Here is a 15,637-nt window from a genome sequence, read left to right on the forward strand (position 1 = left end):
GACAAAGAGGATTCTGACCGGCCTCCTCAGGGTTATATGAGATATGCTTACGAGGACGTAGACTGTGTAGACATGACACTCACAAGAATTGGACTGCCAAACCTTATCCATATCTATATACTATATATGGAAAAACCTTAACTTCTGAGTGAAGACAGAGATCATCATGTTTACATAAAGTCAACATTTTGTGGTCCATATTGTAATTCTATAGAAAACATTACAATAGAACTAAATGGTTTCACAGTTCTACCTCCAAGCCAATGTAACCTGAAAATGAACCGTAAAACAACGTAAGTTGTGCCGGACATTAGTGAACATTACCTTCTGTTAACGTTTAGGCTTGCAGGTTGTTTATTGTTACTTTCGATGCGTTCAGTGAATTTTGGATATGCCGGATTGTTGGGAAAACAATCTCGCTCGCCGAGAGTGACAATATTATGCACATGGTAGAATGTTGGAGTTGATCTGTTTTGAAAATGGACCGTCTTTTCCGTTAATAGAAAAATCAAGAGCGGACAAAATGCGGACGCTGATCGCATGCAAATGAACTCATGCGACATAATGCAAACGGAGACCGCATAGCGCAGGCTTTAGGTATATCAAATCCAAACAGGTGATATTTACATACATTGTCATATATTTGATTATTTTAAAAGAGCAGGAACTAAAGAACTAATACAATTTTAGTCAATTACAGTGTTGCCCATATGTTGGTTCGATCAGCAGATTTATGTGGTTATTATTATGGCATCTCGTATTTAATCTTAAACGTGTAACTGTGGAAACTTGTGCAAAACGGTAGAATACAAGATTGTGCCTTCCGAATTCGGCGCATCGTAAGAGTCCATGAATAATTACAACAAAAGGAAGGCGAATTACTTGTTTGTGAAGAGAAAGAGTAGGCGAAGCAATGGAAACAACCAAACACAAGAAATTATACGCATATACACACACTTTCTTGCCGGCGTCTTCCGCAAAAAACGCAAACAAACTGCATTTGGGGGCTTTATTTTAATTTGTGCTTTAACAATTTAACACACGGCACTTTGATTCATTAGTTTGTTAGTTTAAATCTTACAAATCACAATATTACCAAGCCATTCACTAAATTTTTACGAACATGTAATTTCTCCTCCTTTTGTTTGTTTTATTCGTTTTTTTATATTAGAAAGGGAACTGACGTCAAAACCGCGAAAAATAAAGTAACTGTTTTGCTAAGGCGCCACCTATGTTATCCAATTCGTCTTGGCTATTATCTATGAATATAGAATACAGGATTGCGCCTACTCACTTTCCCGTAACGTCAGTACCTGCTTGTGAAGAGGAAAACCAGGCGAAATCAAGTGGAAACTGCCGAACACAAGAAGTTATACACACATACACACTTTCTTGGCACGCGTCATCGGCAAGAAAGCAAAAAAATGGATTTAGAGATATTATATAATATTTCGTCCTTTCACAATTTAACACTCGCCGCTTCATTTTTATTATTGTATTTAATATAAAAATCACAATACTCATCAGGCCATTCATTGAATATTCACAAACATTCTGCCAATGGCTTTTACTTTTTTTAATACAAAGTTTGCCAGCCAGTCATTTTATCAAAGAGACAGAATGAAAATAGAAATGTTGTGTAACTGCCAAGTCATTGTTACTTAGCATACTTTCTATTATTACTCTATGGTATTAAAACACTTCAATTTTTAGTTTTTTATTGACTTTACATTATAAAGGGTGATTTTTTAAGAGCTATAGGAAAGTTTTTCAAAAAAACACACGTAAAATTCAGAAAAATGCATGACATTTTTATTTATGTAAATCGATAGTACAGTCCATATAATTTAATATTTGAAGATTATTTCATGCAACCGCTTAGTCCAATTTTTTGGCATACTCTTTCCAATATTTCGGCCGGTATCTCACATTTAAATACTTTAATGTTGCCTTCCAATGCGTTAATTGAAGCAGGCTTGTCTTAATAGACATGAGCTTTAACATAGCCACACAAAAAATAATCTAAAGGCGTTATATCGCACGATCTGGATGGCCAATTGACAGGCCCCGAACGTGAAATAAAATGTTCACCGAACTCCCCTCTCAACAAGTCCATTGTTACACGTGCTGTGTGACATGTGGCACCATCTTGCTGAAACCACATGTCATGCAAGTCAAGCTCTTGCATTTTGGGTAAAAAAAAGTTCGATATCATTTCACGGTAGCGCTCTCCATTCACAGTTACGTTACGATTCGCAGCATCTTTGAAGAAGTACGGTCCAATGATACCTCCAGCCCATAAACCGCACCAAACTGTGATCTTTTCTGGATACATTGGTAGCTCTTGCTATTCTTCTGGCTGATCTTCACTCCAAAATCGACAATTCTGCTTATTTACGTACCCATTGATCCAAAAATGAGCTTCGTCGCTGAACACAATTTTTCGATAAAAAAGTGGATCTTCGGCCAACTTTCAAAGAGTCCATTCTCCAAAAATTATGCGTTGCGGTAGCTCCTTCGGCTTCAATTCTTGCACCTGCTGTATTTTGAAAGGCTTCACACCTAAATGCTTTCGCAAAATTTTCCACGTTGTTGAGTAACAGAGACCCAATTGCTGCGAACGGCGACGAATCGATAATTGATGGTAATCATTAACACTGGCCGATACAGCTGCGATATTTTCCTCAGTTCGCACTCTACGTAAGCGTGGTGGTGGTTTGATGCCCAATAATGTAAATTTGGTTGTAAATTTAGTCAAAATAGCTCGAATAGCCGCTTCAGTGGGCCGATTAAACTGACCATAAAATGGAAAAAGCGCGCGATAAACTTTCTTAACAGAACTCGCATTTTTATAATAAAATTCAATGGTTTGCAAGCGTTGTTCGTTTGTAAGAGGATTCATGGTTAAATTATAGACCAAACTGAAGATGTTGGACAGTGAAACAAAACACGAGACGTGCGTCAGCTGTTTAAACCAACTGTTTAAAAAGATAATAGCTAAAAAATTACCCGTTACATACTGAAAAGAAGTACCAAAGGCAGTACAACGTTCAAAAAGACATGGAAAACTCAACATCAAGTCCACGAGACAATTTATATTATACATGTGGCATTAAGCAAGGTTGATCACCCTACCGGAAGATGTTATAATTTTGGCAAATGGTGTCGTATGTCAATATTCGACACTGGTGAACTATAGAGCTGCTGAATATTAACATTGCTGCGCTACACTCCGCAAGAAGAACTCTGTCGATATGTTTGCCAATAGTCGGTAACAGTAATTGTATTTTAGACTTCAAATAAATGAAATAAATTGGGCAAACATTAAGGCGCTTAGCTGCTTTATTTGAACAGAATGGAATCAGGGACCTTGCGGGCGTGGCTGCCACCGGACTGGTCGTTCGAAAAAGAACGATGTCGCTAATAGCAAATAAACATTTACCGCGAGGAGGGATATCCAAAGAACAACAAAAGTTACCATTGGCTCAGGTGTTCATCAATATCGTAGGAAGTTTGATATTCTTAATGAACTAAGCCCATAGGACATAATGCTACCGATGCTCAGTTTTGTCAAATGCTTTAAGTCTGAAATAGGCAATAAAACTGGGGAAGGGTTATCTAAACCCAACAACATAAATCAGAACATGATCAAATGGTACACGGACGGATTCCTCGCCGAGGAAGATGCAGAGGCAGGTGTCTGCAGGTACTTGAAAGCATTAGGCAAAAATACAATTATATTTTAATCGAAAGTCTGCGCAAAAGAAACAAGCACTTACTTTAACTGTGAACGTAACTAAAGGGTTTTTCAATAAGGGCGGGTAGATGTTCAAATGGAATAAGCGTTTGCTGTGTGGCACGTAGCGCCATCCTGCTGGAACCACATGTCGTCTAGGTCCATATGGTTCAATATGGGCCATAAGAAATTGGAAGGGCCACCACGTCTACCGAAAAATGGGCGCAATGCGCGCAACGTTTGCGTTAATGAACACTCATTTTGATAATAAAGTTTTATCATTTGAACGTGCTGTTCAATTGTGTAACTTGCCATGATGATTTGGCATAAACAACTGAATAATAAACAAAAGATTTGACAGATGTCAGCAAAACAAAATGGCTGCCACAGGGCGCCAAAATCGACCCGCGCCAACTGAAAACCCCTTTATAACGGAAGAATTATAGCTATCCTTTCTAATAGTCAGGCAGCAATCAAGAGCCTTAACTCTTTCCAGGTTATATCAAAATTGGTGCTGAAATGACTTGATATCTTAGGTCATAACAAGGGAATTATTGGGAGCGAAATGGCAGATAAATTAGCCATGAAAGGGGAGACCTCCCATTTTTAGGTCCAGAGCCATTTTGTAGCCTTGGAAAGGGTAACTTCTCCTCTGTTATTCAGAAAGTAGAGAAAAGATAAAATAAAAAAACACCAGTCTAACGGTTAGACGCGATAGAAGTGAAACCTTCCGTAAAACAAACTGAGAGAGAATAAGACGAAAGCAGCATTAGGAGCAAGATAATTATAGGTTCATTATAATATTGCTATAAAGTTCATATTTTATTTTCTTCATTTTATTATTATTCATCCTCAATGTTTTCAATTTCAACAAATGATACGAGTGGCTTATGATAGATAAAATATGATACAAATGCTTTGGTTTCGATGTTGTCAACATATCTTTGAAATACCGCGTCAATGGTTGTTTTTGATCGTGTTGTCGATTCAGTGCGATTGTTACACATTTTTAAATTGAATGTTGTATTGAGAACGTCAATTAAAGGAACCGCTGTGTCCAATGCAAAATTTACGTTAAAATCGCCACTTAAAATCATTGGAACTTTATTGTAATCTTTTCTAAGTATCCGCGATACTTCTGGTGTATACTTTATTAAATTTTCGTGAATGAATTCCGTGATGCTATTAATTGATTTTTTTTTCTGTCGATACTCACGACACTTTTCTGTATTATTTTTCGGCATAATTGCGGTAAATATTTAAAAATGAAAATATTTACGAATATAAAAATACACACGCGGTTGCTATTATGAGCGTCCCCAGCAAAACCTGCGTGACCGAAACTCTAACACAATTACATTTTTTTGAATGTTACAAACACATATGCACGCAGGTTTTGCTGGGGCGTGACCGAAACTCTAACACAATTACACATATGCACTCGTATTTGTTTGAAAATCGACTTTTTTTTTTGGTTCTCCGTCACCTTTGGAAAATGTGTAAACAGTAAGCAAGCTTTATTCAAATATTTTCCCTCATTTTTGCATCAGTAAAATTAAACAAACGCCGTAGCCGAATGGGTTGGTGCGTGACTACTATTCAGAATTCACAGAGAGAACGTCAGTTCGAATCTCGGTGAAAACACCAAAATTAAGGAAAACTATTTTTCTAATAGCGCTCACCCCTCAGCAGGCAATGGCAAAACACCGAGTGTATTTCTGCCATGAAAAAAAGCTCCTCATAAACATATCATAAAATAAAATAAAATAACTGTATAAAAAAAATTTTTCTCTTGTGATTCGAACCAAGGATTTTGGATCGGAAGCTCACATTGCTAATCGCTCGGCTACCGCGCCATGCTGTCGACGCTGGCCTAAAAGTTATGTAGTTCGTCGCTACGTTTATATCAACATATAATATAACGCTTCGTAACTAAATAACTTTTAGGCCAGCGCCGACAGCATGGCGCGGTAGTCGAGCGACTAGCAATGTGAGCTTCCGATCCAAAATCCTTGGTTCGAATCACAAGAAAAAATAAAAGTTATTTTTATTTAGTTCGTCGCTACGTTTATATCAACATATAATATAACGCTTCGTAGCCAAGAGGGTCGCTTTTTTCGTTTCACTTTTTCTCAAATCACTCCCAACGATTCTAAAGAAGTTTTCACTTCAAAAAGATCATACTGGAACAATTTACAATTTTGAGATATAGCCTTAACTGAAATCGATTTATAGATTGTATGTAATTAAATCAAAATAATTTTAGCGGGGCAAATGAAACCGCCATATATCGTACTAGTATCGTGCTCAACACTGATGTATAAGCGGCACAAACATTCAGGTTCGTTTCAACGTTACTGGAACGACCCGGATTTGCTATATATCCGGTCAAGGACAGTCACTTAAGCAGCACTCCCCGTACATGTATGGTAAATGTTTTTGCAACCAGGTAAACATATTTTACCATGTGAGGAAATAAAACTGAATACTTGAAGGAGGCACAATAGATCTTTCAGATCGCTCATAATAACAATAATAATAATACCGAAAAAAGTCCCGAAAGCAGCATACAGGCATGTGCAAAAAGGCAAAGAAATTTTTTTTTTAAAGATCATTTTTTCGAGTGGTCCACACCGGTCCACTTGAAATCAACATGAGTGATGTAGCCACATATTTCAGCTATGATCTCAAACTGAAACCTGTTGCGCAAAGTTGCGCAAATTAAAAATAATGTAGCTTTTGTGCATTTACCCACAGGCAAAACGTTACATATGGCTTATGCAATTTTGTGTAAGAGACAGAAAAAGACATCACAGACCCCATCAGCATTAAGAGACAACTAAAAAAAAAAATTTTTTATTAAAAAAACAAAATTTTTTGAAGTGAAAACTTCTTAAGAATCGTTGGGAGTGATTTGAGAAAAAGTGAAACGAAAAAAGCGACACTCTTGGCTACGAATATTACATATAAACGTAGCGACGAACTAAATAACTTTTAGGCCAGCGCCGACAGCATGGCGCGATAGCCGAGCGGCTAGCAATGTGAGCTTCCGATCCAAAATTCTTGGTTCGAATCACAAGAAAAACATTTCTTTATACAGTTATTTTATTTTATGATATGTTTATGAGGAGCTTTTTTTCATGGCAGAAATACACTCGGTGTTTTGCCATTGCCTGCTGAGGGGTGAGCGCTATTAGAAAAATAGTTTTCCTTAATTTTGATGTTTTCACCGAGATTCGAACTGACGTTCTCTCTGTGAATTCTGAATAGTAGTCACGCACCAACCCATTCGGCTACGGCGTTTGTTTAATTTTACTGATGCAAAAATGAGGAAAAATATATGAATAAAGTTTGCTTACTGTTTACACATTTTCCAAAGGTGACGGAAAACCAAAAAAAAGTCGATTTTCAAACAAATACGAGTGCATATGTGTAATTGTGTTAGAGTTTCGGTCACGCGCCAGCAAAACCTGCGTGCATATGTGTTTGTAACATTCAAAAAAATGTAATTGTGTTAGAGTTTCGGTCACGCAGGTTTTGCTGGGGACGCTCATAATAGCAACCGCGTGTGTATTTTTATATTCGTAAATATTTTCATTTTTAAATATTTACCGCAATTATGCCGAAAAATAATACAGAAAAGTGTCGTGAGTATCGACAGAAAAAAAAATCAATAAATAGCATCACGGAATTCATTCACGAAAATTTAATAAAGTATACACCAGAAGTATCGCGGATACTTAGAAAAGATTACAATAAAGTTCCAATGATTTTAAGTGGCGATTTTAACGTAAATTTTGCATTGGGCACAGCGGTTCCTTTAATTGACGTTCTCAATACAACATTCAATTTAAAAATGTGTAACAATCGCACTGAATCGACAACACGATCAAAAACAACCATTGACGTGGTATTTCAAAGATATGTTGACAACATCGAAACCAAAGCATTTGTATCATATTTTATCTATCATAAGCCACTCGTATCATTTGTTGAAATTGAAAACATTGAGGATGAATAATAATAAAATGAAGAAAATAAAATATGAACTTTATAGCAATATTATAATGAACCTATAACCCGCTCCTAATGCTGCTTTCGTCTTATTCTCTCTCAGTTTGTTTTACGGAAGGTTTCACTTCTATCGCGTCTAACCGTTAGACTGGTATTTTTTTTAATATTATTACAATATTAATATGATATATGTATATATAACACTATATACAATAAAATTATATATAATAATATAACATTTTTATCTGTCACTGGAGGAACGGGCATAAGCCGATTAGAATATTAACGAACATCTGAGAATTGCTTGTAATAATAAAATCAAAATGACGTATAGTTTTGAAAAAAAGGAGTTATTTATCTTTTTGCGTTCTTCAGAAAAAAAAGTTTTGAGTCAAAGAAGTTAGAATTACAAGATTACGTTCTTGAGAAGCTTCAATACCATGATGATGAACAAAATCGAAGAATCAATTCTAAAGGAAACCGATCCATCTACATTTCAGTTTGGCTTGTCCACTTTACATGCATGGATAAGATTTTTCGAATGTTTACTACACATATCATATCGATTAGAGTTCAAAAAATGGCAGGCTAGAAGTCTAGAAGAAAAAAATGGTTTAAAAAATAAAAAGACATCTGTCCAAGCAGCATTCAAAAGTCGAATGGGATTATTGGTGGTAGTGGAACGACAAATGATGGGAACACGGCTCGCAGGTTTTTTAATGATCCTGAAGTATCATCAGAAATTACTGGAATTGGTATTCATTTAATCAAGCGGTTTGCCACTATTTTACCAACATTATCGTCTGGTCTTGATATTAATATTGAAGCATTTCAAAAATATGCCCTTGATTCTGCTAAACTATTTGTCCAACTATATGATTGGTATTACATGCCGGCTTCCGTGCACAAAATATTAATTCATGGGAGTTTAATTATTAAACATGCTTTGCTGCCTATTGGCCAACTCTCCGAAGAGGCTCAGGAAGCACGCAATAAGGATTGTCGAGAACTGACACAATGACAGATTTATTAAATGCTTTGCTTTGTTCATCAGATGTAGTTATAATATCAAAAACTAAGGTTCCGAAAAACAAGCCAAACCATTTTCAAAAAAAGTTCTTGCGCTTTTAAATTTGAAAAATGATCCAGCCTCAGCAAACAGCTCATCAGAAACCGAGGATTCTGAATCATAAAAAAAATTAAAAATGAAAAACAAAAAAACAACTAAATATCCAAAAAAAATTTAAAAACTGAAACAAAAAAAAATTTAAAAATTAAAAATAAAAAAAAATTAAAAATAAAAAAAAATTTTAAAATTAAAAAAAATGAGGAGAGAATAACCTTACCGCAGACACGTGGTACTCTCTGGGGTCGTGAAAAATGTAAAAATGAACTCACCAGCTAATTACGGAAGTAAAAATGTATTTATATATTAGTATTCAATGAATTTAAAATGTGCTAAAACTAAGGTCAGATTCGTTATCACTGATCCTTAAAACCCCTAAATATATATTTTCAGCTTAATTAAATGAGTTTTTGAATTTTGTCCGCCAACGCCTTCTGGTCGGACCACTGTGCAATGTAGGCATGCATGCTGTAATCAATCGTTTTTCCCATACAGGCATTTCGTATGAGAGGAAACCATTACTCACATAAAATGTCATAACTCAGGAACGGCTGCACCGATTTCACTCAAACTTCACACAAACCACCTCCTCAAAGATAGAAAGGAACTCTAAAATTTTTGTGTCAATCGCTTCGGCGGTTCTTGAGTTATAAGATTACCAAGGAAATGTAACTTCTTTTTATATATATAATTAGATTTTACAAGATGTTTTTAAAATTATGTTTGTGTATATACTCACTTTGGAGACAATCAGCATTTAGAAGGTCTTTGCATTTTTCATGACACTTGACACCACATTCTGTACAGCGAACTCCTTGTCGGGCGATGCCCCACAATAGTCCCTCACATTCGTAACAATACGTTGGTGATGTCGCTGTCCATAGCACGAAATTATGGGGTGTTGTCGAGGAGATTGGGTATATAAGCGCTTGTAGAGCCTTCTTGTAGACGTGCATTTTCTAGTATAGAACGACAATCAAAGACAACTATGAAAAAGTGAATAAGTATAATTTTAACGCGAAGTTTAAAACAAAATTTAAATAAAGTGGTATACCAGCTTTAACAAAAAGTGCTAAAAACTACGCTGCGGACGAAGTGAGAAATTATTATTCCACATTCAACTCTACATTCTATTCCTGCTGAACTAACCACTAAGATCTCAATGTCATGGGACCTGATGCTACCGATGTTCAGTTTAGTCAAACCCTTCAATACGGAATTTGGCAATAAAGACTTACGAAAGTTATCAGGTGCCTGCGGCTCGGGTAAAAGATAGTCGGAAGCGGTAGGTATGAACACAAGTACTTTTTATTCAAAAGCCTATGCAATAGAAAGATGCATTCACTTTATCCTCGAGCGCGACTATAACAGAAGAAGTAAAGCTATCCTTACTAATAATCAAGACTGTCAACTCTTTCCAGGCTACATCGAAATTGATACTGGAATCTTTTGATAAGCTGAATCTCTTAGCCAGAACAAACAGGTATGTATCCTATGGGTTTCAAGGTACAGGAAAGGAGCAGTTTCTCAATGGCCCAGGGCCATTTTGTGGCCTAGGAGAGGGTAACTTCTGCTATCTTATTCAGAAAGTAGAGAAAATACAAAGAAAATCATACTGGGATAATATACCGGGCTTATAGCAATCAAAATCAATGATAGGTAGCTTGGACATTAAGCTTGAAATACCATCTTACTAACGTGACAATCTACTGCAGGTCCTGTAGGTAGGAAAATGAAACCGCCAAACATGTGTTGGCATCGTGCCCAACACTGATGAATAAGCAGCAATTTATTGAGGAAGTTAGGCTCAGAGAAATACTCACGAAGTGGGCACAATAGATATTTCAGTCGGTCTACTTTGCAGCCTAACTATTCCTCTTTCGAATACATATGTTCTTCTTTCTAAACTTAGAATGAAATATATTGGTATTGGATATTGTATTGCCGACTCAGGTAGCTTCGTTTTAAAAGGAAAGGAAAACAATAAAAACAATACAGAAAGTTTTGGATTTCATATTTTGCTGTAACACTGATCAACAGAGCAGTAATTCTTGTTTTGGCAGTGCTCTTGGGTGCTTGTGATTTTATTTGCTTAGTGGATAAATAGGGCGAAAAGAAAAAAGAAAATTCTGTCATTGGTTCTGGAACTATAAAAACTTTTTTGCAAAAAGGGCGCATATTTACAGACTCGGGCACAATGTAGGAATTTTTAAACGTGTTAGTGTTAGTGAATTTGTAATTCATTTTCACCATTAGTTAAAATTACTATTCAAGACACAAAAAATTATCAAAACTGTACAATCTAAATAAGAGTTATGACCTTTCAGTTTTGCTAACGCTTGACAGTTGTGCCTTATGCAACGTATCCACAGTAGTTTAATTTTGGGTTTGCAGCTACTGGTGTGTTTAAGACATCAACCAAAACACGTGTCCAATCCCATATAAATATTATAACCCAAACTCGTTTCAAAATCATCTTTCACAGCGTCTTTGTGTTCGGTTTGAATGCTTTTTAATATTTTAATGGTGACAATAGTGTTCATTTACGTGATTATTTTCTTTTGTTATTGTATTCTTATTGAAACATGGCAAAAATGTTTTGCAGGTTGTCAATATCGAGAAAATTTGATTGGCTGCCAGAGTTTCGATATTAAGTACACACACAAGAATGAAACAAACGAATTTCAGTATAAATACAATTTCTATCAAACACGCCGTGGAAACAGTTGATAATTCTGTCAAACCCAAAACTTGGGCTTATTTTTGGTGGAAACGTATCATTATATTATACAAGTACCTAAACATTAAAATTAAGTTGCAAATAACTAATTCCTGTCTTCAATTGTCATCTCTATCGAGGCATTTAATATATGCACATGCATTTTGTCTAATAGAAACGTATAGACAAATGTATCTTAGAATTTTTTTTACTAATTCGACTAAAAACTACATTGTATGAGTTTATAATATTTATTATAAGTAGTATATTCAATAAAATGTATTGTCACCTCCCTTAGCTATAATGGCTCACATCTCCGAGTCATACTTTGTATTAATTTTTGCGCTAATTGGAGGCAATAGGCTCCAAATCAACCGAATTTGTCTTGATAACTGTTCGACCATCCATCTTTTTTTTTTTTCGTTTGAGCAAGCGTTACGATGGAGTCCGTTACAACAAGTAGGACGTGCAGTTAAAAGACCTCGTATAACCTGGCGAAGATCAACGGAATCCAAAATGGGAACGCTCGGCGTATGATATCATGGAGCTAACTGAGGGGCATTGCGCGAAATTGTATCCGATTGCGTTCTGGAGTAGTTATTGCCCTATGCTCCACTAGGAGTTAAAAAAAAAAATTATACATTTACTTGAACTTTCGCCAAACTATAGCCCTAACATTTTGAGAGGGCCAATCCAACATTGCAATCCCATTTTGCTGGTTTCACTGTTCACACCTTTGGCTTCGATGCTTGGGATGGTTGTTTTCTTGCAAAATTCAAAGTCGTCTAGTTCTTCCAAACATATTCGCAGCTGATAGTAATAAACCTTTTTTTAAATTTTATTAATCAAAACTGCATTCAAATTGGCAGTAAACTGAAATAACAGTTCGTTGAAGTTATCGATTATAAGCAGTACACCAGGGCCGGCGTGTGCAACTATTCGCCCAAAAGGAAGCCTCATCTGTGAGTATCACTTTTGGCCAATTCCGTCTGAATTTGCCTTAGTCCATGCAAGTATTTTGTAAATGTGTGATAATGAGACTAGCGGTTTTTCCAATGTGCTCCGGAATTTGAGGTCTTCTGTACGTAAAGCCCTCGAATCGCATCTTTGGATACATAAACACCACTTTTTATTAAATCTGGTTCAGCTTCACGCAACGATAACTTCTGCTTTGTTTCAAACAAATCAATGATCTTCTGATCTTGCTTTGAAATGGTGTTTTTGTTTTGTGTCCGGGAAGCCGTAAAAGTTTTTAACTTTGGTATACTGTTTACTTATGACATAGTTGGTCATAGTGCACTAAATAATTAATGCAAAACACTGAGAAACTGAAGATTTAGTGATGATAAAACCCCTTCTTTTAATTACCACAAACAAATTTGTGGTAGTTCAATTTAGTGGCCAGCTATGATTTATGAACCTCTTCGACTTCTTCAAATATTTTGCTGCAGATGCACGTGAGATTTGTAGGGCATTAGAGTGTGTACATAGGAACACTACTTCAACTCGTTTTTCATACGAGGGACTTATTAAAAAAAAAACAACGTACGCTTTCTAAATTTCTAACAAAACCAACAAATTTATAACGCTTATTGCGAAAAGGATACGTCTATTCAATTATATTTTTTTATAACCGAACTATAAGTTTTTCACACTTCCATTAGACAGACTCTATATTTCAATTAGGTGCTGATTTTGCTCTTTACATACTGATAACACTGTGCGACAGTGAAATTATACTTTTATGGAGACCTAGTTCAACTTGTAGGTATAGTAAAACTAAGAAAAATGGTATAGGAGAAATTTCCAATACACCCCCAAAATCTCATTTTATGGCCATAAAACCGTTTTTCAGTAGGTTGATGTGAAGAATAACTCCTAACTTCGCCAATTTTCATCCGATTTTGAATTTGCTTTTTTAGTTCGAAAGAACAAAAACAAGCCTTTTTGACAGTGTGTTGACAATTTTTCTGAAATGACAGCTGACGAGACTGTAGACGGAAGTATTTGGAATTTTTTCTCTATTTTTTCAACTTTGACATAATTTTTACGATATTATCCGATATTGAGGATTTTTTTAGTACACTACTGTTATAGTAAATTTAATTTTGCGTCAAATGAGCTATATTTGACTGTAATTGAATTAAAATTAGTAGAGTTGTGTGAGTTTTAAGATTTTATTTTTTACTAATTTTTTATGTAGGTATAACTTACGCTAAATGGGAATAAGGACGTGTATTGATGAGTTATTATAGATACGTAATATTTATTGGAGTATATATGTATACATAAGAGTACACTGTACTGCATACAACAGAACTGGTTAGAACTTACGAAAATATCTGACATATTATAGCACATTTTTTTTCAATAGAAATATGAAAAAGCTCCCAAGTGCACCAAAGTAATTTAACCTTATTAAAACGTCAAAGTTTTATTGTCTGTTTCATTGAAATTCAAAACATATAAATCAAAACGTTGCCAGAAAAGTCGAATTTCTTTATATTCTCCGATGATGTGGCATCATCAGCCTTATCATAAACCAGATGATTGTTATTTTTGTAAAACGGACGTAAACGGTCATCATTATAAAACTCGAAAGCACATAAAGTATGCTGATGTTGCAACTGTTAAGAACCCCGTAGTCTTGGACGATATGATTGACTCAACTGCAGGTCATGAACTGAAGGAAATTCAACTCATTGCTAATGATGATCAAACTGATAACAATAAACCTGATGATGAAGAGTACTTTCCGTCTGGTTCTAAGTCTTCAGAACGACACATTGTATCAAATTCAGATTTTCAGCATCTTTCTCGTGATTTACTTCTATCGGGAAGACAATCTGAAACGCTCGCTTCTCGATTTAAACAATGGAATTTAGTTGATGACGACTTCAGATGAATGATGATGATCGAATTTCTTACAGAGAAGTATTAAAAACTGATGAAGAGAATGACAAATGTACCGTACCATACTAAACTCCAAAGGGACGTTTCCAATGCATTTTTAAGTTTGGAACCACTTCCGTTGTGTACTGCACCGTACCGCACCGTACCATACCGTACAGTGCTGCACTGCACAATACTCCAATAAATATTATGTGTTTATAATGACACTTGTTATCATTTTCATGCTTCGAAACGCATACCAAATCTCGTAGTAAAAAAAAAGAAAAAATCTTAAAACCCACTCAATTCTATTAATTTTAACTTAATTACAGTCAAATATAGCTCATTCGACGCAAAATTAAATTTACTATATTATAACAGTAGTGTACTAAAAAAATCCTCAATATCGGATAATATCGTAAAAATTATGTCAAAGTTGAAAAAATAGAGAAAATATAAAAAAATTCCAAATACTTCCGTCTACAGTCTCGTCAGCTGTCATTTCAGAAAAATTGTCAACACACTGTCAAAAAGGCTTGTTTTTGTTCTTTCGAACTAAAAAAGCAAATTCGAAATCGGATGGAAATTGGCGAAGTTAGGAGTTATTCTTCACATCAACCTACTGAAAAACGTTTTTATGGCCATAAAATGAGATTTTGGGGGTGTATTGGAAATTTCTCCTATACCATTTTTTTTAGTTTTTCTATATCCACAAGTTGTGCTAGCTAAAAGTATATTTAATTTTTTTTTTTTTTGTCACACAGTGTAATGTGAATATACGGATTTGTGAATATAAATATATAGCATATATATATTAGTGTAAGAAAACATACCAGTTCTTCGTCATTCAATGTTGCTCGAGGTACAGCTGACGTTAATCCGGCATTGCGCTTCGTGGCAGCCATAGTCTGCAACATTTTGTTATCGTTGTTGTTGAGTTTTTAAAGAGAGTGTTACATAAGTATATACAAATCATTAGCTTTCAATACTTTAAAACTAGTTATTTATATTGATTATATTAAGATTTTAATGAACAGTAACGAAATACAAATTACGAAATTTATAAACCACAGAGCATACAAAATAATAAAAATCTACAAATCATTGTTTTATTTTAAATAATAATCTTTTGTGTTTCTTTCAATAATAG

At 35.1% G+C, this 15,637-nt stretch overlaps 1 protein-coding gene across 1 annotated transcript in view; it reads right to left on the reverse strand.

Moving 5' to 3' along the window:
• Window positions 1-15,391, reverse strand: part of LOC129249829 (protein unc-13 homolog A-like) — a 423,174-nt gene extending 407,783 nt beyond the window's left edge. The window contains exons 1-2 of the mRNA XM_054889499.1: window positions 15,321-15,391; window positions 9,616-9,835 (exon numbers count right to left, since the gene is read on the reverse strand). Coding sequence (XP_054745474.1) covers window positions 9,616-9,832 — 217 coding nt within the window. The 5' untranslated portion in view covers window positions 9,833-9,835; window positions 15,321-15,391. The remainder of the gene's footprint in view (window positions 1-9,615; window positions 9,836-15,320) is intronic.
• Between the last annotated feature and the right edge of the window lie 246 nt (window positions 15,392-15,637).

Source organism: Anastrepha obliqua, chromosome 6, assembly GCF_027943255.1.
Source record: "Anastrepha obliqua isolate idAnaObli1 chromosome 6, idAnaObli1_1.0, whole genome shotgun sequence".
Taxonomy (NCBI): Eukaryota; Metazoa; Arthropoda; class Insecta; order Diptera; family Tephritidae; genus Anastrepha; species Anastrepha obliqua.